Genomic DNA, 22134 nt, shown 5'->3' on the forward strand with positions numbered 1-22134 from the left:
CGCCGGTGCCGCCTGGCGCGGCGTCAGGGGAGCCCCGCGCCGGCAACGGGGCCGCGGGGCGGGGCGGCGGCCGCGTCGAGCGCCTATTTATAGCGCCGGAGGCTCCCCCCCGGCCCGGGAAGCGCAATTCCCGTGGCCCCGCGCGCTGCCCTCAGCTCCGTACGGAGCCGGGGAGGCCAGGCCGAGCCAGGCCAGGCCGGAGCTGCGGCCGCGTCCCGGGACAACCCCAAGGGCGCGAGAGCGGGGCCCCGAGCGCTGTCACGTTCCCTCGCGCCAGGGCCGGCTGCGCGGTGCCCGGGGATCTGCTCCTACCAGCCTCCCCCCCCCCTCCCCCCCCCCCGCCGCTGCGCCAGGACGGCGCGCGGGGTCCGCCCCGGCCTGGCGCCACGGGCAGCGCTGCTCGGCGGCAGCGGGCGGAGCGGAGCGGGGCGCTCCCGGCGGCCGCCGGAGTCCCGGAGATTCCCCTTTCCTGGAGCGGGCAGCCCCCGCCCGGCGCGCGCCGCCAGCGCCTGCCAAGCGCCTCCGCATCGGGGCTGCCGAGCGCGCGGCGCCGCTGGTCGCTCCCGCGGCCCCCCCCGCCCCTGCGAGCAGCGCGAGCCGGGCCGGGGGGGGGGGCGGGGCTGAGCGGGGGCTCTGCCGCGCGCTCCCCGAGAGCCCCGCGCGCTCCCGCGGCCCGGGGGCGGGCGCGCGGCCCGGCCGCAACCTGGCGCTCGGGCTCCCCGCGCAGCCCCGCCCGCTGCCGGAACCGCCATATAAGGAGCGGGAAGCCTCCGCCGGAACCGGGACTTATACGGGTGTTTCCTAATATGGAAGCGCGGCGGGGGCTTCCGGCGGCCGGGCCGGGCCGGGCGGGGGCCGGGCGCCCCGCGGCCGGCGGCGCTGTGGCGGCGCTGCCCGTGGCGGGGGACGGGCCGGCAGCGGGCGCGGGGCTCCCGGCGCGGGGCGGGCGAGGCCCCCGCGGCCCGGCTTTCCCCGGTGCCAGGCGCTGACGCCAGGCGGGGTCCTCCGGCCCGCGGCCATATAAGGGCTTCCTGCTTCCCATATATGGCCATGTACGTCAGGGCCGGGGCGGGCCGCGGCCGGTGGGACCCGATATATAGAGGCGGCTTGCGGGGTGGGGGGAGCCGAGCGCGTCCAGCGGGCAGAGCCGGGCGCCGCGGGCGGGCGGGCGGGTGGGGAGCCGGGCGCTTCCAGCGGCCAGCGTCGGGGCGGCCGCGGCGCGGGGCACGCAGCAGGCGACGGTCGCCTCGCCGCAGCCGGCCCGTCCGCCGGGCCCGCGGCGGCCGCGCCACCACCCCCGGAGCCCGAGCCCGGCGCCCTCATGGCCGCGGCCAAAGCGGAGATGCAGCTCCTGCCCCCGCTGCAGATCGCCGACCCCTTCGGCGCCTTCCCGCACTCGCCCCCCGCCATGGACACTCACTACCCCAAACTGGAGGAGATGATGCTGCTCAGCGGCGGGGGCCCGCAGTTCCTTGCCCCCCCCGGGGCGCCCGAGAGCGCGGGCTTCGGCGCCGCCGGGGAGCCCGGGGAGCAGCACTTCGAGCACCTCGCTGCAGGTAAGCGCGCTGCCCTGGCCTGGGCGGGCGGGGGGTCCCGGTCCCGGTGCCGGTCCTGCAGGGGCTCCGCGCCGCCGCGGCGCTCCCGTCCCGGCGGCTGCGCGGGGGGATTCTCCTGTGTGCGTCAGCGGCTCCGGGCTCGCTGCTGCTGGAGACCTGCCAGCGGCGCTGCAAGATGTTACGCTCAATTATTAATTAACCAGAAGCAAGGATCTGGGGCTGCGCTGCGTGGGGATGGCTCGCGAAGCACGGGCAGCAGCTGCAGTGGCTGCTGGAAGTAATCGCTATTCTTCTCTTCTCAGACACTTTTCCCGAGATGTCCCTGAACAACGAGAAAGCCCTGCCAGAGACCAGCTACCCCAACCAAACGACGCGGCTGCCACCCATAACCTACACCGGGCGCTTCTCCCTAGAGCCGGCCCCCAACAGTAGCAACACCTTATGGCCAGAGCCCCTCTTCAGCCTCGTCAGTGGGCTGGTTGGCATGGCTAATGCACCTCCCACCTCTACACCTTCTTCATCATCACCATCCTCCTCCTCGCAGAGCCCCCCTCTGAGCTGTTCTGTCCAAGCCAGCGAGAACAGTCCAATCTATTCGGCTGCACCAACTTTTCCCAATTCCAGCTCTGACATTTTCCCCGAACCGCAGACCCAGTCCTTTCCCAACCCCTCTGGAGCCCCCATCCAATATCCACCTCCAGCTTATCCAACTGCTAAAACCAACTTTCAGGTGCCAATGATCCCGGATTACCTGTTCCCTCAGCAGCAGGGTGAGCTCAGTCTTGTTCCAGCTGAGCAGAAGCCCTTCCCAACCCTTGAGACGAGAGCACAGCAGCCTTCCCTCACGCCACTGTCCACTATTAAGGCATTTGCTACTCAGACTGGCTCCCAAGAGTTGAAGACCCTCAACACTAATTATCAGTCCCAGCTGATCAAGCCCAGCAGGATGAGGAAATACCCAAATCGTCCCAGCAAGACTCCTCCTCATGAGCGACCCTACGCCTGCCCAGTGGAGTCGTGTGACCGGAGGTTTTCGCGGTCCGATGAGCTAACGCGGCATATCCGCATCCACACGGGACAGAAACCTTTCCAGTGCCGCATTTGCATGCGGAACTTCAGCAGGAGCGACCACTTGACTACGCACATCCGCACGCACACAGGAGAGAAGCCATTTGCCTGTGATATTTGTGGCAGAAAGTTTGCCAGAAGTGATGAGAGGAAGAGACACACAAAAATCCACCTTAGGCAGAAGGACAAGAAGGTGGAAAAGGCAGCTCCAGTCTCAACTGCTTCCCCAGTTCCTGCCTACTCGTCCTCTGTGACTACATCCTACCCTTCCTCCATTGCCACCACCTACCCCTCGCCAGTGCGCACAGTGTATTCCTCCCCTGCTCCCTCTTCCTACCCCTCCCCTGCGCACACCACATTCCCATCCCCTTCTATAGCAACCACTTATCCCTCTGGCACTGCCACTTTTCAGACCCAAGTGGCCACCTCCTTCTCATCTCCAGGGGTCACCAACAATTTCAGCTCACAGGTGACCTCAGCACTTTCAGACATGACGTCAGCCTTTTCTCCAAGGACAATTGAGATTTGCTGAGATTACCTTCTGGAACAGGAGAATTCACCTTTTCCATTGGTATTATCAGACACGGAGTCTCCAATTACTCCCCCAACACCATACGTTGCAAGGCTATTTAACTTTTCTTTAAACTTCAGCTGCCTGAAACAACTGCCGTTTAAGTTTTCCACCTCCGTTGAATGACTTAATTTGCATGGACTGTGGATATAAGTTCAGTATAATTTTCCCCGTAAACAATAGTCTTTTATTAGGAAGAAAGGACTTTTGATTAAGTATGTAGCTAATGTAAATTGTACATGTGCCATGGTTTTGCTTTCCTTTAGGTACTATTGATGTGAAAAATCTTTGCATATCCATATTGTATTATTTGGAGTTTGCAGGGCCATATTTTGTAAATGTTACTTCTATTTCCGTGGTAATGCTGTAATGAGTTTCAAACTTCTTTGGGAACAGCACTTACTGTATTTGAGCATGTTAGAATGATGCTGTGTAAATATCACCTGATGAGACACTCACGTGTGGCAGAAGTTTTGTTTTTAAAGTTACAAGTCTTGGTGCCTTTTTGTGAAGCCTTGCTGACGTCATGCATTTGTGTGAATGGATGCTTTGCATCTTGCCTTAAAGTGAAAGGGATGTTACTCAAAGAATGTAAGGGAAAGCAGGCAATGGGTGGGGAGGGGAGCACGAGAAAGCCCTGGGGGATGGAATGTAAGCAAAAAAAAAACCACACCCCCGCACCTCTCAAAGTCTATTTTTGTTACAAAAATGTAAATTTATATATATATATATTCGGGAGTTGGAATGTTGTAGTTACCTACTGAGTAGGCAGCAATTTTTGTATGTTATGAACATGCGGTTCATTATTTTGTGGTTTATTTTTACTTTGTAATTGTGTTTGTTAAAATGAAAGTGACTGTTTGGCTTCTAAACACATCGAATGCGCTTTCCTGCCAATGGGATATTTGGTGTACAATACCCTTCGGAAAAAAATAAATAAAATATCAATTTGTGCCGACTTCCACATTTTCCTTTAAGTTGCTACATTGGAAGATTGTGCTGCAGCATCCCTGACTCCTTGAGTGGCTGGGAAGTAACAAGTGCTGCTTGTCTTTTGGAGAGATACTCTCTTAAAGAAAGGAGGGGAGACCAATCACTCTTAAGTCCAGGTGCTCGCAAAGGCATGGACGGAGCGCACAAGTCCTTACATTAGGTGTATCACCTGCTCTTTTGAAGTAGCTATGATTCGTGTTTTCTGGCTTCTCCAGAAGCACGTGAGCTAATGTTAGGAAGAAAACCAATTCTCCTAGTGCTGAAAATTAGGTTTGAAAATGAGAATCTCAACTGTGCGTTCACAGGTAGTCAGAAATCTTGCTGGATGGCAAGATAATAGAGCAGTTTCTAGTCTGGATATGCAATAAGCTCGGTCCAAACGGCTGGTTGATGGAAGGTAGCCCTGCTCATCTAAAGGCTGTCATAAGTTCCTCCTTGACAACGTAGGGCATTGAAGCGTGTGGGGCTGGTAGCCTTTAGCACGGATGTTTCAGCATTTGTAGGAGGAAAGCACTTCCTTACGTGGTGGTTTGAAATACAATTCAGGGGGTATGTGAACTCTGTAGAGCAAACTCAGAGGAGTTTGCATCCATGAGAACTAGTGGTGCAGGTGCAGAGGAGGGTTCTGGTGCCAGGCCTTTCAGGTGGGCTCTCTACAAGTCACTTACACTCAGGGTTATGAGGAGCTGGGATGCAGATGTATGCTTTGATGAATGCACCTGGCAGAGCATCAACTGGCAAATAGTCTCTGTTGGATGCAGCATGCTCTACTGCTCGTCAAAATTGACCCCACGGGCTAGGAAAGGCAACATGCTGAAGCCCTTGGGCTAGTCCTTCTTGGGGATGCAGCCCACCCCCGACAAATGGCAGCAATTCTGGCAGCTGAGCAGTTGGTAAATCCCAGTCTGTCGTCCCTCAGGCAGGACTGTCCTCAGCGAGGTGGGGATGACTGTCCTTAGCAGGATGATCTGACCATCCCCTGATGCAACTTTGAACCATTCCCATGTGTCCTGTCCTGTCACTGGATACCTGGGAGAAGAGATCAGCACCCCCCCTTCTGCACTTCCCTGCCTCAGGAAGCTGTAGATGTTGCTGTCTTTTCAAGCTAGTCTCTGCTAACTCCTGGTCTAGCCTTCTGGAATTGGGATTGTGCTAAAAACTGACCAAGTGGGCTCTCAGGCAATGCCTGATGAGCCTGAGGGTGCCCCAGGTTCTCCAGAGCAGTTTGTACAGAAATGAGCCATGACGGTAATTGCCACGCCCAAAGAAGGAGATAGGTGCTGTTTGGTGTATTGTGTGCAAAGTGGGCCAAGTCAGGCAGCGTTGCAGGGCTATACAAGAATGAAAGCCAGCAGGGCACGTCTCTGACATCTGGCTAGCCACCTTCGCGCACAGGACTGGCCTGTGGGTGCCAAGGCAGCGGTGCAAGGGAGATGATGGGTTCTGCAAGGCGTGTCTAGCTCAAAGAAATGCTGGTCCTACTTGCCCTGTGCTTTCTCCACTTTGGGATGGTAGAGCCTTTCAACTTGTGGAGGCCTGTAGAAATCCACCCTAACCCTCTCCCCTCCTCCCTGTTCACCTCCTTAGGCCTTGTCTTGAGGGTGCTGCAGTGTCCCTTTAGATGGAAGAATTCTGGCCTCCCACAGCTGTGGTCACTGGTCACAGGCAGCCCACAGGTACCAGCGTCCCCCCCGCAGGGATGTTCAGGGGCACTGGGCCAGGTGCGTAGAGTTACCGTTGGCCCCACATTACCCCTGACTCAAAAAGCAGTACAGCTGCGTAGCACGAGCCAGCAGTGTTCGGAGGGAAGGGCTCAGGACCTGAGCACTGTAGCTTGCCTGTAACAGCCGGCAAGCGACCCTTCCTGTCCAGCTGGGACAGTCACTTGTCTGAATTGCATCTCATTGCAGGAAGCTCCCCGGTACCATGGAGCCTCTGGTTTGGAAAAAAAATAATAAAAATTTCTAAAAGCTGTTGACATATGCCTACTAGGGCCACTTCCATGCTGATACCCTTTGGTGTAACTTCCTAGACAGTGCTCATAATTTAAGCTTTAGCATTTGGTCTAAATTGCAGCAACTTATGCTTCGCATTTGCCATCCCCGTTTATAACATAAACGAAACAAAACGCAGGGGGTCTTTTGCTCCCACTCTTCTCATGGCCTTCATCCCGTCCAATGAAAGACAATTTCAGGGTTGAAAAAGCATTGACTGTACGTTTTCTGCAAGGTCTTTTTGTTTGCTGTTGGTCTGAAGCAGACAGGATTTCTGACGGTGAAAAAGTTTGCTCCTGCTCTACCTGGGAGGACAGGCCGGTGTCAAGGCTGTTCCCAGGGGAAGAGCAGGCGTCGCCCCGGCCAGGGAAACCCCTCGCCCTCCCCGCAGGTGAAGCCCCGAAGCGGCGCAGGAAGTGCGGGGCGGGGGGGGGAGGGGGGAAACGCGTGCGCGCCAGCGCCGGCCTCTCGCCTTCCCCGTCGCTGCCAGAAAATCCCGTTGCCCGCGGCCGGGCCCCGCCGCCCAGCTCCCGGCTCCGGCCCTGGCGGCTCGCGGGGGCACCGCGGGGCCGCGCGGCTCTGTGCCAGCGCCGGGCGCGCGCCGGCGGGCGGGGCCATGTCACGCGGCCGCGGGGCGGCCAAGGCCAAGCGGAAGCGGCGCTCCCGCGGCGGCCGGAACCGCGCGCCCTTATTTGGCGCTTCCTCCGCGCCTTTTATGGCACTTCCGAGGCCCAAAAAAGGCGTTTCCTGCCCGCGCGCTCCCGGGGCCGCCGCGGCGCCGCTGGGACCCGCCGCCGAGCCGCCCCCTTCGCTGCGCGGGGCGCCCCGGCTGCCGGCGCTGGGCCGGGGAGGCGTCCGCGCCGCGCCGCGCCGGGCCGGGCCGGGCCGGGCCGAGCGGCGGGCCTGGGGCCTGTGGCCGCCCGTCCGCAGCGCGGCCCCGGGCAGCCGCGGCTGGGCGCTGCCGCCGCAGGGGCCGCGGGAGGGCAGGGACGGGCTTCCAGCGGCCCCTCGCTGGGCCGCTGCGGCTCCTTTGACAGGGACGGCTCCGCGATAGGCCGGGTGCGGTTTGAGCTGGGGAGCGGGAGGAGGCCGGTGCCCTTGTCCGCCCAGGCTTCTCCTCCGTAGAGCCTTTCCGTAAGTTGCTATTGATGTGGGGAAGTGTGGCAGTCCTCGCCTAGGAGGCTGTTTTGTGCTTTAATTACACTAGAAAAACTAAATCTTTTCTTTCCCTTTAGAAAAAAGGAGATAAAAATTAGCTCGGGCACACTTAAAGAGCCCAGTATCCCCTCTGATGTCCTGTGTGGCCTGTTGAGCTGTGTCCTGTTGTGTTCTGGAAATGCTACTGGAGAATCCATGTAAAACTGGTGAAATGTAACTGTTAAAGCTATTTCTGCTGTGACTGTGAATTGCTTTTACCAAGTCAGTCATGGGCCCTGGCTGACTGAAGAGATGCCACTTAACTAGGAGAATAGAGAGCTGTAGGCAGAGACTTTGGAGTGAAGAGATTCGTGATGAATGGGCCTTTCTCACCTCTGGTGCTTTCCCTGGTACAGGTCTGCACCACAGGGAGGGATTTTGTGCATCAGAGCAAGACCTCAAGTAACCCCAAGAAAAATAACTTTGTAGACTCTAAACTGGCAGTTGGGGACTGAAGGTGATCTGAGCTGCAGTAGATGCTCTTAGCAAAGTTGTCCCCAAACAAACCCTCAACCATTGTCAGTTTGAGTAAGGCTGGGTGGAGTAGTTGAAGGCTGGCTCATGAAGGATGTCTTTGGCACCTTCTAAAGCAAGCTGTTAAGTAGGGCTAGGGTATTTGTTGACTCTTCCGTAAAAGTGGCTGTTCCTTTCAAAGTTTTTCTATTTGTGGCCCAATAGCCTTTAGCATTCTCAGGAGGTATGAGTGGAGATAATATATTTATGAAGAGGGCTTGGCTGTGTGATGCTTGAGCTAAACAGTCCATGTTTTTACCTGTGTACGTTCTCTGAATGTAGTTCTAATAAGCACTAGTTAGACCTAGAAGGAAGGTTACATGTTTTAAAGTGCATTGAGACTCTAGGATGAAATATGAGCTATTGCTAAAGACTAAGAACTTCTTGAATAGTTAAGTTGTTCTGCAGTAGTCAAAGTGACTTTGTTTTTAAAATTCAACCTTGACTGATAGCCTTTAATGATTTATGGGCTAGACTTCATTAATGAAACTCTCCTCTTAAATAACAGAGGTTGATGCTTATACACAGTGTCTATCACTTTGCAGGCTTCAATTTCGGATAATTCTTTGGTACTGCCATAAGGAAAATGATGGGTGGTTTGGCAGAAGTATTTTCAAACATACATTTCACTTCCTTAACTACAAAAAGCATTATTAAAACATGCTTCTTGAACTTTTTTTTTTTAAAATGAGCATATTGGCGTATCTTTTTGCTTGTGAGCTTTTCATACTACTTTTTTTGTATCTGCAAACACAAATGATGATACACAATGACATTTTTACTAGTGGTGTCAGTAGCTAAAAGTTCTGCTATCCAGCGTTCTCTGTAAGGTTGACCTGAGTAATATGACCTGACTTCTGTTATCCTGCCTGCTATGAGAGTGGGCTTCCCCTGTAACAATATACCTGTTGATCACAAATAGACTTGCAAATATCAGAGTTGGAGGGACAGGGAGACAGAAGTTTGATTTGATCTTTAAAAGGTGGTGAATGCCTTGAGCCTCTTGCAAAGATGCAGTTAAAACTTTTAGGCAGATTGAGCATTAGTTGTTAGCTGGTGGTGGCTATTGTTCAATCTGACAAGTTTAACTGGGGATGGCTTTAGGGGCTCTTGAAAGCATGTTGCATAGTGAACATCTAAAATGTGTTTATCCCAATTACTGCACTCCTTTGCACAGCCATGGGTAGTCCTCAGGTTATCTACCTGAATGTGCCCAGCTGTGTACGAAGTCACTGAGCTGCCCGGTGCATTCTGACACATGGCATTCTACGAGTGTGGTCTGGAACTGTGCTTCCAGGTTTGCATATACAGCAATTCTAGTCATGGCAGTCTTGGGGAACCCTCAAAATAAGGTAAACACACCTTGGTATAACCCAAACATCAGTCAAAGAAGTGTGATTAAGTCTTGGAAGAACACTCTGGAGTAAACAAGTTTAGTTTTACCACTTCTAATAGTTTTGACCATGTTTGTCTTTGGAATACCTGAAAGAACACTGGAGTGTAAGGAAATGGACAAACGCAATGAGTAAATCTTACTGCAAATTTCCTGGAACAAAATGTCAACAGTGTTTCTTAGAATACTGTCTAAAAGGTTTCTTCCTAATTAGCTGGAGAACTGGACTTGGACATATCTTTACATGTCGTTGGAAATCTGATACAAAGTTGAAGAAAATATATAGCAGCAGCATTTTGATCTTAAGGTACTTGTGATTAAAGGTCTTGGCCATGATTCTTAACTGCTGTTTGTGTAAATAAGCTTGAGAATTATAAGAAACTCCAGCTGCATTCAAATGAACTGGAAGGCAGCTTTGAGGCACTGAACTTCATGGCAGAAGCTGTCCACAGATCTCCTCTTTCTCCTCAAGGAGGAGGGCCTTTTGTGGACAAAACGAGGCCACTTGAGGTGTCGTAACTCTGGTTGTAATATGCCAGAGATCTTTGGGGTCATAAAGTGAACACATGATGATCTTTTTTAAAAAGCATGACTACATTAAAATACAGTAGTTAATAAGCAAGGAAACATAGATGACATTCGTTAAAGGAACTGTCAATCAAAAGAAGTTCAGTCTCTGGTCCATTGTCTGACTTAGCCCTGGAATATTATTCTGGTGATGGTGACCTGTGACTGATAAATTTAATGAGCTAGAGCCCATGTTTTTGCACATTTCATCTAACTTTGTCTAAGTGATTTATTAAGCTATACAAAGTTTTAGCATTCACAATATCTGACAGAAAAGTGAATTTTAGCATATTCAGGTGCTGCATGAAGAGAGAGAGGCGTGTGCGTGTTTAAACTTGCTACTTCATAACTTCATTTGACGCCTCTTAAGACTTCTATTATAGAAGATGGGGAATAATACCACTTGCACAATAGCTACAGAACTCTGTCACTCCTTTCCCAGTTTGCTTTCTTTCTGGTTGAAGAAGCAGAGTCTGCTTTGTACAGCAGGTGATCTGTATCTCATATCATCCTTTTACGTAACTTATCATACTGCTGTCTTGTTTCTGACAGGTAGAGGCCTGCACCATACACCATATTCAAGATGGAGGAATGATGTGGATTAATTGTGATGTAAATTTTTTTTCCCCTCCTGTGTTTTCTTTTCCAAGTGTTTCAAAACCTTCTATCTTGCTTTTGAGCAATGAGCCTTTAAAGCTATTAATTATCAAGATCTTTGTTGGATCATAACAGTTCTCTTGGAGACCATCATATAATGTGTAATGTTCAAACTTTGAATCCCCATCCCCTGTGCCTGTTTGTGGGTTTGGGTTTTTTTTTCATTATTCACACTGAAATTAATCTGCAGCTTTACTGTCTGTTCCCACAATGTTGTTAGCCCCTGCAGCAACTCTATAAGGGCATTTTTTTCACTACACAGGAGGAAATTGTTAGAAATCTGTCGCCTCACTATCCACCTGACTTTTTAAAATCCTTTGTAAGTATACTTTCCTAGGGCTAAGCAGAGATCTCTGCATGAGGCTACTTGCAATTTTTGCCCAGCTATGAATTGACCATTTATTCCAGCTCTTTCAGCCTTTTAATGAGTTGCTTCTCTGGGGGAGAATCTGCTCCTGTTGTCCCACACAACACATATTAAGAACTGTTGGCAAGGGTCTGTACTGAACAGTTTCTGGAAATCCCAACACAGTAGATGTCCACATGCTCATTGCTTACTCCAAACAATTCTAAAGGATTTATCAGGCCTGAATTTCCTTTACAAAAACTATGCTGATGTTTTATCTACATTTTCTAGTTATTCATGTGCCCACTAATTTTTCTAGCTGACTTCTACTAGTATGCTTCTGCTAGCATGCCTGGAATGGGATTTATAAGACTGAAGCTTTCTGAAACCTTTATAAAAATTCATGTTATGTATGGTACCATCCAGTCCCCTGGTAGCAAGGTAGAACACCATAGTTACTATATTTGTTATTTCATCCTCCAAGTTGAGCATTTGAAGAGATAACATATGGTCTATTGACTTGTTGTTACTAATTTTGATATCTTAATCCCTTCTGTAATCTACCCTACAGACACTTCAGTTTAAAATATTCTGTAATGCAACTCCTATAGAGGAAGTTTTTGGCACAGGAACTTTTGCAAGTTTGTATGAAACAAAATGGGTGCAAAAATCGCTTTTGGTGCACTCCTTACATTTTGACCGTCAGTTGGCCTTATGAACTCTGATAGTCTCACAGTCCCCGATACGGCTGAGAAAGGAGTCATCGGTTCACTTCCTGTCTACAAGTTGTTTTCCCCAAGCCTTATTTCTGGCCTGCCCTGTTGTGTTTTAATATGACAGTTTGTGACCATGTCTATTTTCTGCATTTCAGCATAACTTCCACTTTTTGAGGGATGTTGTCCTTCCCCTTCATAACAATAATTATTTTGGATTGGTTCTTAGCCTTTCCTAACAGGCAATAAAGCGTGATTGCTGATATGATATCTTTAAATAGTTTTCCTGTCACTAGAAAATATTTTTACTTTTCTATCTGCACCACTACTTTCTCTTTATTTAAAAATAAAGAAGTTTAACTCCCTTTTTGAAACTGCCCCGTTGTAGTAGATATCTGGATTTTGTTGCTCTTGCAAGGTTGTTGAACTGTTCTTGTGTTTGTTGAATGCTGTTCTAAGCTTTACTTAGGAAAATACAAAGGTTGGTGTTTATCGCCCCAAACTGTGTGCTTTTTCATGTTGGTTGGCTTTTCTGTGATGCTTAGGTTAAACTCTCTTGTGCCTTTTAAAAAAATTTATTTCATTGTAAATGTAAGCATCTTGACTGCATGTGGCTTATGATGAAGAGCATGCCTCCTGTGTAGGGTCCTTCTATTTTTAAAGATTCCTGTAGTTCCTAGTGATTCTGAATCCCTCTTCCTTGCACCATTTTTTCTAGCCATGCACAGTCACTCTGCATTTCCAGTCTTCTGTTTGTAGTGAGAGCATAACCCCCCCTGCCCCAGACAAAACCAACTGACCAACCAACCTGTCAGGGAGGCCTTAGCCAAAGTAAGAAATTGAAGACTAAGGCCTCGCTGACAGGTTTGTTTGTTTGTTTTAACAGACTAAGCTTTCTTTCCAGAAGCTCTCCTTTTTTCCTGGCATTTCCAAAGAGTCTGCCCAAACTCCTCTTCAGCTCCTATTTTCTGCACTTGGCTGACAAGTCACAATGTTAGGTAGTCATATTGCTGATAATCACATTGCATTTCACTACAGCCTACCTCGAGTCTCCCTTATGATAGCATCCCTGCACTCAGGTGGTATCCTCAGTGACAAAGCCTTTGCTTCCTGAGGAGGATCTGCTGCAGAAACGTTCCCTGTCTAATATTAGACTTGCACTTTCTTTCCACAGAACTTTCTTCCTCATTCACAGGATAGGTGTTAGCAGCTTAAGTTGCTGTTACCGAAGGTGTTGTTGAACACTCTGCTGGAGTTCCTTGGCCTCAAGATCCAGACTTTTTTCATGAGGATGCTGCACTGCCTGTGTCCTGTGCTCCTGGGGCTGGTAATTCAACAACTGTTGGTGCAACGGATTTGGAACCCATTTGATTGATGTGATGTGATGGAGGTGATACTGGGAGTCATAATAACCATTTATTTCCCCATTGCACGGGCATCTGTCTTGCATCCAAGTTATTTAGGTGATCAAGCTATGATAATGGAAGTTTGTCAGCACAGCTAAGGTTTTGCCCATAATCATCAAAGATGGTGGATGGTTTTATAAAATATATATATAAAATAATAAAAACTTCAGGGTTTTTTTTTTTAAACAGAAATCAGCTCCGAAAGAGAACAAAATTGGCTCTACCCAGAATGAGTAAAGTAATCTAGAAGAGAGATTCAAACCTGAATGCCTCCTCCAATTAGCTAGCTACACATTTTGCCATTTTGCTATTCTGTTTCTTGATCTACCAGAGGATGTTCTTTTGCTTAAACAGAATTTGACAAGATGTAAATGCGTATAGGTTCCATTAGAAATATCAAACCACACAGTGTTCTTGCAAGTTGGGTTTTATAAGCTCTTCTGTCTGAAGGAGACAAATGCTTAGAAGCAGGGAACATGCTTCCTTTTCTGAAGCAGGAATGCTGTACAGAAAGAAAGGTCTTCCAGAGGTTTTCTTAGGGCTGCTTTTTATGCCTTTTCTAGTAGGGGCTGTTGAGATTCTAAGAGAGGAGAAGGAAAGTCACTCTAACGCGTCTCATCTGTTCACGGACGTGAAAGGCTGGCTACCTGACATTTCCTCTAGGGTGGTGGTAGCTTACGACTGTGTTTGAGGGCACACATAGTCAAGTAGTAGTAGATGAAAGAATTATGCTCAAAGTTCTTTTGTGCAGGCTTTAGAGATTTCTGGTAAATAACTAAGAGTGGCTTGTGTCATACTTGAGTAACGAACTGTTTGGCTTTCTCAGAGATGGAGCTAATAGGCTTTATACTACTAGTGTCCCTATGCTGCCACCTTATGTTTAGAAACAAAAACAACTTGGATGTTCTTACCAGGAAATACCGATGTTGATAATGCTTAAGTGACCTTGTAACTGTAAGTCTAGTCTTGAATATGAAAACAATCATGTCAAGTTATGCAGTTTGGGTTCCTTTGCTTTCCTTTAGGAATCTGAGACTAAGGATTTTGGTTGGTTTTGGGTTTGTTTGGTGGTTTGGTTTTTTTTCCCATTTGTGTGTGCGTTTTTCTTCCTCCTTCCCAATTCCTCCTGGAACTTGCAAGGAGTAGAAAGCTGTTTTGTTTTCTAGTTCAGGGTGCCTGGAGACAAATGCTGGAATGCATGTCTTTGGAGCGTAACATAAAGAGCATGAGTTATATCTAGAAGGCTATAACTTCTATTTTCTGACACTGCTTTTCATGGTTCATTCCTACTGTCAGTTGGCAACAGCCAGAAGAGCCAAGATGCTCTGTGAGGCACTGTGTAAACTCCACACTTGTAGATTATTGTTTTAAGGAGTACTAGGCAAGCTGCTTCTGGTATCTGGGGAAGGGACAAAGCAACACTAAGTAACTTCACTGCATGTTGAAGTCTGGGATGCCCATCTATCTCCAGTGAGGCTAGGTAAGACAAAAAGTGCTTTTATTCTCCCTTCATCTGCACATTTGTGTGCACCACCCAGGTGTATCTGAGAGAGTCAGAACTGTTTGGTGCCTCTTGGAACACTTGTCCTTATATAGGTCTTTTCAACAGCTAAAAGAAGTCCAGTGGAAGAAACTTGGATCAGAAAGGCTGTCTTTAAACAAGAGTCTGCCTTCTGGCAGCAGTGAGGATATGTGAAGAGGCCTGGCTATCTCTACGTATTTGGAAGCATAGTGGCAAATTGACTGCTGAATTCCCATATGGTTTCTGAAAGGTGAGAATCTAAGCCTTAGCTAGGTTTCTACGTGCAATTTGAAGGACAAAGCTGGAAAAAAAAAGAGTGTGTGAGTTAAACAAAACTATGTTTGCAGATAGTCTTTCTGCAGTGGGGGACACCCTGCACCCTGTGCTTTTAAATTACTCCAGACATGAAACACTGTACGATCATACTGCATTTGCTACAACTTTCTGTGGTGCGTTGCCAGATGTTGTAGCTGCCCTGTAATGAAAGCTTATTTGAAGGATGGAATCCATTGTGGCATGGAGGAGGACAAGCCTGCATAAGGCTTGTCCACCACCTAAACCATTATAAAGTGAAATAGTGCTGCTGTCATAGGAGGGTATTCATTTCATCCATAGCACTGATGAATTTACCTTGGATTTCTCTGAATTCCCTCTGCTAGATGATTTAAATATTTGCGATGGCTAAACTAATTACTCATTCTGTTTCAGGCAGAATTTCTATGTGATAAACTGTATACACCTGTGCTTACTATACATGGACAATGCTGAATAATTTTACATCCAGTTTCTGTGAAGGAAAATTGTATTCAGAGTCTTCATTTTTAGTGGAACGTGATGAATTTTAATCCTAGATAATGGAAAAGGGGGGAATTAAAACTTCAGTATTTTTTCTTTAATTTCTTCATCTTGCACTGAGATCTAGTAGTCTGTGCGTTAAGTGCGTGCTTATCGTGCAGTGGAGAAAACATGAGGGTATTCACAGAAGTTTTTCTCCATGTTGAACTGCATATATACATAACCATAGCTGGTCATATAATGATAAAGATTTGCTACCAAGTGAAAATTACTAAAAAGACCATGATTTTTTTTTGGTAAATCAGATTTTAATTTGAAGTTCTGCACTGTTTTCATATTCATGGATGATATTTGTGTTTTTAAAGTTTGAGCTTTCAGCAATTGATAGTAAATCGATCTAGTAACTCAAAATTCGGTATTACTGTTTGTCTTCTCCAAGCCAGCCAGGGCTCTTGAGAGCCTTGTTATAAGACTTCCAAATCGAGGAGCTAATATTGCTCACAATGGTGCTACAAGTACTCCTGTAGTAGCAGTGCAGCAAAGTTAATGAGAAAGGGGGGCAGCAGGGGAAAGCTTCAAAACAGTCTTACTGTATTTTGCAGATATCTATGACGGGGATGGCTCTTGAAGAAATAATAGCTCTGTATAGAATCCTGGTCTGTGTTTAGAAGCTTTGGTAGTGTGACAGTATATGGAAGCCCTGACTGTGCCACAGAACGTCACTGTACAAGGTATTGTGTGGAAACTATTTAAAAAAAGTTTGGGTACAGGCAGTAAATTTTCATCCTTCTATTTTCCCTGACAGATCTGTAGTATGGCTGGGGAAGGACGAAAACTATTTCTGGTTTTCGAATGCTGAGGAACGCAGGTGATGCCTGTTGAAAAGATATTATCAGCATCATTTGGTGGCTCTTGACTGTTTGGTCTGCTGTGAGTTACAATCATAGAATCATAGAATGGCTTGGGTTGAAATGGACCTTTAAAGGTCATCTGGTTCAACCCCCCCCTGCAATGAGCAGGGACATATTCAACTGGATCAGGTTGCTTGAAGCCCTGTCCGACCTGGCCTTGAATTCTGGGGATGGGGCATCTTCCACCTCTCTGAGCAACCTCTTCCAGTGTTCCACCATCCACATTGTAAAAAATTCCTTTCTTATATCTAGTCTGAGTCTACCTTCTTTTAGTTTAAAGGCATTACCCCTTGTCCTATCGCTACAGGCTCTGCTAAAATGTTGGTCCCCATCTTTCTTATAAGCCCACTTTAAGTTCTGAAAGGCCACAATAAAGTCTTCCTGGAGCCTTCTCTTCTCCGGGCTGAACTTCATAGGAGAAATCTTCCAACCCTCTGATCATTTTTGTGTCCCTCCTCTGGACCCACTTCCTCTGGACCCGCTCCAACAGGTCTGTGTCTATCCTGTACTGAGGGCTCCAGAGCTGGACCCAGCACTGCAGGGGGGTCTCCCGAGAGCGGAGCAGAGGGGGAGAATCCCCCCCCTCGCCCTGCTGCCCACACTGCTCTGGATGCAGCCCAGCACATGGGTGACTTTCTGGGCTGCAAGTGCACGTTTCTGGCTCACAGGCAGTTTTTTCATCCACCAGTACCCCCAAATCCTTCTCCACAGGGCTGCTCTCAATCCCTTCATCCCCGAGCCTGTATTGATACTGGGGGTTCCTTGTTTCATTATGAAGAGTTTCTGTAGGCAAGATTTTAGAAAAGAAATACGTATTTTTTTTCTGATTACAAATACTAATACTATTGCAGTTAGGAGAGCCAAACACCTCTTGATAGTGATAGGTGAGAGCCATAAAGGCTAGGGGCTAAGGCTGGGGATAAAGAAAGTAACAGCTAGTCTTTTATTTTTATTTTTTGAAAAGAAAGCTCGATTACTGCCTTAACCCAAAGGTCATTTTTTGTCTTCTGCCTTATTCAAAAGGGAAGTAAGCTTTTTTTATTCCACTTCTTGTCATCATGTGTTATGTCAGTTTGATTAACCAGCAAATAAATGTCAGTGCTTCAAAAATGCAAAGAAGTATATGCATTTTAACATCTAACTTCTCTTGTACCTTGATGCTGCCTCCCAGCCAGTTATGCACCTTTTAGGAATATGTTCCCAAATAGACTCAGGACATTAAACCTTGTGGTTGTAATAAGAAGCTTTGAATCCAGGGAGGAGAAAAGGAAAGGAACATACAAAAATGATTTTCTGATGTTCTTTTTGTAATGATTTTTGTACTAAGTATTAATTCTTCCCACACTGAATGCTTCTATGCATTTCTCCATCAGCTTCACTCTTCAAAGCATACTTAGCATATGCATTTTTAATAATTTCTTTCCTTTTAGGAAGTAGTTCAAAACAATGAATTAACACTTGTGAGCACCTTTTCCAAAGAAATAAACCACAAAGTGAATGCATGGTGTCTGGTGGCATGTCTGTCCCTAACTTGCTGCTTTCAGAGCACATGGAACTTTTCTCTGTATGCTTAGTGATCCAACACATGGGCACGTAACAGTGTTTGTAAGTTAATGGCTACCAAATACAGCAGTTTTGAATGTCCTGACACACGTGTACAAAAATAACTTCTACTGAGCCACCTAATGCTGCTATAGGAGTCCAGAGAAAGGTGAGGCAGTAAACTTCTAATGCTGACACAGTTTGGCATGATGAGGACACTTTTTGTGTTAAGGGCTCTTTGGGGGTGGCTGTCACTTTTGTTCAACATGTTACATGTAGTATCTACATAAAACCATTGCCTCATTAGAAAAGTTTCAACGACACTCTTAAGGAGGTGAAGCATTTCAGCAGTCCTTTTTGTACAGCGGGGTGTCTTGGGATGAGCTCTGCATGTGTGTTTTCTCACAGATGAGCTGGCAACATAAGACTGGACAGTCACTACTTCTGAGCAGAAGAAAAAAGTCTGACCTTGCTTACCAGAGCAGGGGACCAGTGTAGGGATCAATGAGAGAGGAGGCGCCAGGAAGTTGGTAAGCTCGAGTGCTGGCCAGAATCAGAACACAAAGACATATGCAGGGGTATGTGCTGTAGATGGTTCAAGGTAAGGGAGCAGAGCACTGTGTAGGCCACCAGGGCATCGGGGGGAGAATAAGACCTCTGTGTGCTTAAGGATTAGGAATGCAGACAGATCTGGTGGGAAAGGGAGCCTAGAACCTTGCAGCGGGTGTTGACCGTGCCTCAGTACTGAATTGTGATGAAGCATTGGATCTGTAAATGGATTCTACTCAGATGTGTTTTAAACTGCGTTAAAAACTGGAGGTTTAGTATTTTTCACTTAAGGTTTAGTGTTTGGAGTTTGTTCTTGAGGGCTTCTCACTCAGGAGCCATGGTTTATTACTTTATTTTGTGGGGCTTGTTATTTACCAGTCAGGGTCTGCAGTTTGCTCATTTACTGATCAGGGCACAGGATTTAAACTCTAACCTCATCTGAAAACTTCAAATCCCCAGCGACCATTTGGGTTCCAAGGTTTACAGTTTACCACTTTGGTGTTCAGGGTTGATGACTTACTGTTAAATGGAAAGGTCTAAATCCTTAGATAATAAACTTTAAGCCCTAAAGAGTACACTGGGAACCCTTTTTTGGTATTTGAACCTGTAGTGCACTGGACATAGTTTTCTTTGTGATCCCTGCAAGAAAGGCACTCAGACTATATAATGTATTGATTAAAATTCCATTTGTTGAAGCTAACACCAGAAGGAAGAAGAGGATGGTGTAGATAATCTTCTGTCCTTCAGATGCTGGGAACCCCGAGTCATGTGGTCAGAGGGGCCTCGGATCAGGGCATGGCATGTGGTGCAGTTCCCATCTGTGGAGAGGTTCCACTGACAGCTTGGTCTTTCGAGCTCTTACAGGATTTTCGTAGAACAAAATAGTGCCTTTCATAATTTCTACTGTCAAACAAAAAGATGTTCACTTGAGAACTTGTTGCTTCACTTTGATAGAGACAAGGACGTGTAATTACCACTGCCAAGCAGGTGCTGTCTACAGGCTCCTTTGTTATAATTAGCTGGCTGAGGTTATCCTGTGAACAAGGGATATATGCAGCGCAACACAGGCTTGAAGACCAAGCTATATTTGCAGCATTGCACAGCGCCAGGCCCGTTCCTTCTTACATTAACTGGTATATGGACCATTATCTCCTTAATATACAATAGTCTCCTGGTTAGGATCACTGCAATAACCTCTCCCTTTGACACCAAGCATTCACCTGTGTGTTCGGATCTGAGGTCTTTGATACAGTGGAAGGGCAGCCTCTTCAGTTAGACTGCTGAAGTGGCGGGTGACCTAAGAACTGCGAAAGTTTCTTGTAGGGCTTTTAGCCTTAGGGGTGGACAGAAGCACAGATGTACGAGAGCAGGATTTTCCTCTCAAACATAAGATCTGAATCCTATCCCTGAAGGAAAAAGCAGAGGGAGGCTGGCAGCTGCTTAGTGACTTCCTACTTGAAGGACAGTGACAAGAGTCAACCCTTCCCAACTGGACTAATGAATACTGGTCTGCTAATGACTCTTAAGATGTTGCAAGAGAAGAGGAGGTGTACTGACACTGAGCCCCATGGTAGACTTACTTCCAGGTGTTTTTTTATGTGCGTTCTTTTCTTACTCTGCCCCCTCCTAATTCCTCTATAACAATGTCTTCTGAGTCCTTTTGCATACCCCACCACACTCTTGTAGCACTTTAGATCCCTTTTGATTTTATTTTTTTGTGCTCTTCAGAGTGCTCTTGGTCTCTGCCTTGTCGGTCTGCACGTGTATCTGGGTTGAAGCTGCTCTGCCCGGGGGCACAGCAATGTCAGTCAGGGCAATAATAAAAGTAAAGTCTGTAGTTAATGTTGATTTGCCTGGACTCTTTAGGTACAGACTCTACAGGCATCTCAGAGCAAGTAGCCTTCACCAGCAGGCAAGGATGTCAAGGGGATGACCGGAGCTATCTGGGAGAGGCTGCTGGAGTGGTAGTTGAACAGATGGAATCTCAGAGGTGTTAAGGCTCATGTGTGTAGGGCTTAATGCTGTTTTGGTTTTGTTTTTTTTTAATGGCAGACTGTAGTTGGACTATAGATGTTCCTAAATGGAATCAAGACCTCTGGAATTGTTAAGCTGTCAGTCAGCATCCAGGTGACTTGTTTAATATTTTGTCAGATGCAGAGGGATAATATGCGCACCAAAGAGTGACAGAGGCAGCGAGCGGAGCACTGTCAGAATGTGGGTCAGCGCATAGTGTTGGAGGGAAGTTGTGGCCACTGGGTATATGACTAGCTTATAGGTTTGGGTTTTTTATTTTGAAGGTGCGAAGCAATGAGCGAAGTGGGATATCAGCACCGGAGGTGACTCGGGCAAGGTGAGCCATGACTAGTGGGCTGAAGTAGTTATTTTTCAGGTGTCGTATTCTTGGTGAAGTTAGAAGCATCCCTTGTTGTTTGTGTCTTACACAAGCCTCAACGTGGCAACATGTAAACATCAGAGGCAGGGTGGGTGAGCGGCCAAAGTAAAGGAGCAGGAGATGGGAATCTGTGTGGGCAGGCTGCAGTTTCAAGCAGTATCTCAGCATGTGTCTCTTGCTTTGGTTTTTGCAGGTGCCACATATAGGCTCAGAGGGGCGAAGCTGCATGCCAATGAGCGGTCCAAGAAGGTGAGGTGGTTGTTGGCCTTTTCTGTCTTATGGTATTGTAGGTGCCACAAGCCATGATGACCACAGTGTCCGATGCTGGAATCTGTGCGGAAAGCCATGGTACTTTTGGGGAGGAAGGTGTTGTGGCAGAGGTGTGTCAGCTGACGTGATACTGACTGCTGGCACTGGTTTTTTTTTTGCAGATGATGAAGAGGAACCTGGCAGCTGCAGGAATATCCTGGTTAGCTGATGTGGTTTTTGTTGAGGATGGATTCAGGCCCCCAGCCCTCTGAAAGCTGAGTTGAGGGATCAGGGACCACTGCCCTACAGTGTCTAATCTTGACTTCAGTTGGAAAGAGACTTTCTAAAATGGAAATCTTTCTCATTCAAAGAAGCTTCATTTTCTGAACTTCCCATCAGAGTGGATCTTCAGAGATGATGTACTTGACAGTAGAAGTCATCACCAAAAAGACTGTCTTAAAAAAAAAAGTCAATTTCCTTCCAAAGACCCAAGGGCAGCACGTCTTCTAAAAGTTGATGGCATCGTTGGTCTTTGGTTTCTCAGTTGTGACAGTCGAGATATCATAAAAACATGTTCCTCTGCAGTGCACCCAAAAGCATTAGCAAATCTGCCAGTCCTTTTTGGTAACCTTATGTATTGCAGTACTGGGGATTTTATTTCTTTTTTTTCCCCAGAAGTAAAACCATATGGGGGATCTTCTTTCATTGATGTTTCTATCAGAAATAAAACTTTTTTAAAAAAAAAGTTAAAATTGAATAATTTACAAATTGACTTGCATTGTTTAAACGGTAACTGCCAAAGAGCTATAGCATGTAATTTCTTAGGTGTACTTAAGCAGTAAGCTATTTGTTCTAAATCTTTAAAAAAAGAGGCAAATGATTATTACGGGGTTTTTTTCCTGCCATTTTGACAGGGTGCTCTGAAGTACTTTATTTCTGTATCACCTTTAGTAGCGTCTTTCCTTAGCAGTTCATCAGCGTCTGTCTTGAGCAGTGCAGCTGGCCAGACATCTCTCCTAATTATGGAACACAGAAAAAACCCCCTTGTCAAGTTACAGCTTTGTATTTTGGAGATAATCTAGTTGTATCAGTTCACAGCTGTGTAAGTTTAATGCAAAAAGAAAATACTTACAAGTATTTTTATTGGACATATATAAACATATGCACACCTTCTTAGTATAAAGAAATTATTGAGATTTA

The 22134-nt window shown here is 47.4% G+C and overlaps 1 protein-coding gene and 1 long non-coding RNA gene across 12 annotated transcripts; both read left to right on the forward strand.

The window, feature by feature from the left end:
* The first annotated feature begins 1156 nt into the window (after positions 1 to 1156).
* Positions 1157 to 4153, forward strand: EGR1 (early growth response 1). The gene is made up of 2 exons (XM_074883708.1): positions 1157 to 1556; positions 1859 to 4153. Exons 1-2 carry the CDS (start codon positions 1322 to 1324, stop codon positions 3154 to 3156), a joined length of 1533 nt encoding a protein of 510 aa, XP_074739809.1. The 5' UTR covers positions 1157 to 1321; the 3' UTR covers positions 3157 to 4153.
* Positions 4154 to 7067: 2914 nt separating this feature from the next.
* LOC141949916 (uncharacterized) lies at positions 7068 to 22134 on the forward strand. Of its 11 annotated transcripts, none has more exons than XR_012630889.1 (7): positions 7068 to 7316; positions 9500 to 9592; positions 12743 to 14454; positions 14584 to 14746; positions 15894 to 16022; positions 20879 to 20934; positions 21117 to 22134. It is a non-coding gene; the product is annotated as an uncharacterized LOC141949916 (long non-coding RNA). The 11 variants fall into 11 exon arrangements; XR_012630894.1 differs by lacking the exon at positions 7068 to 7316 and adding exons at positions 18153 to 18274; positions 20591 to 20643 and having other exon boundaries at positions 7327 to 14454; XR_012630885.1 differs by having other exon boundaries at positions 9500 to 14454.

This window comes from Strix uralensis, chromosome 14 (assembly GCF_047716275.1).
Source record: "Strix uralensis isolate ZFMK-TIS-50842 chromosome 14, bStrUra1, whole genome shotgun sequence".
In the NCBI taxonomy this organism is placed as follows: Eukaryota; Metazoa; Chordata; class Aves; order Strigiformes; family Strigidae; genus Strix; species Strix uralensis.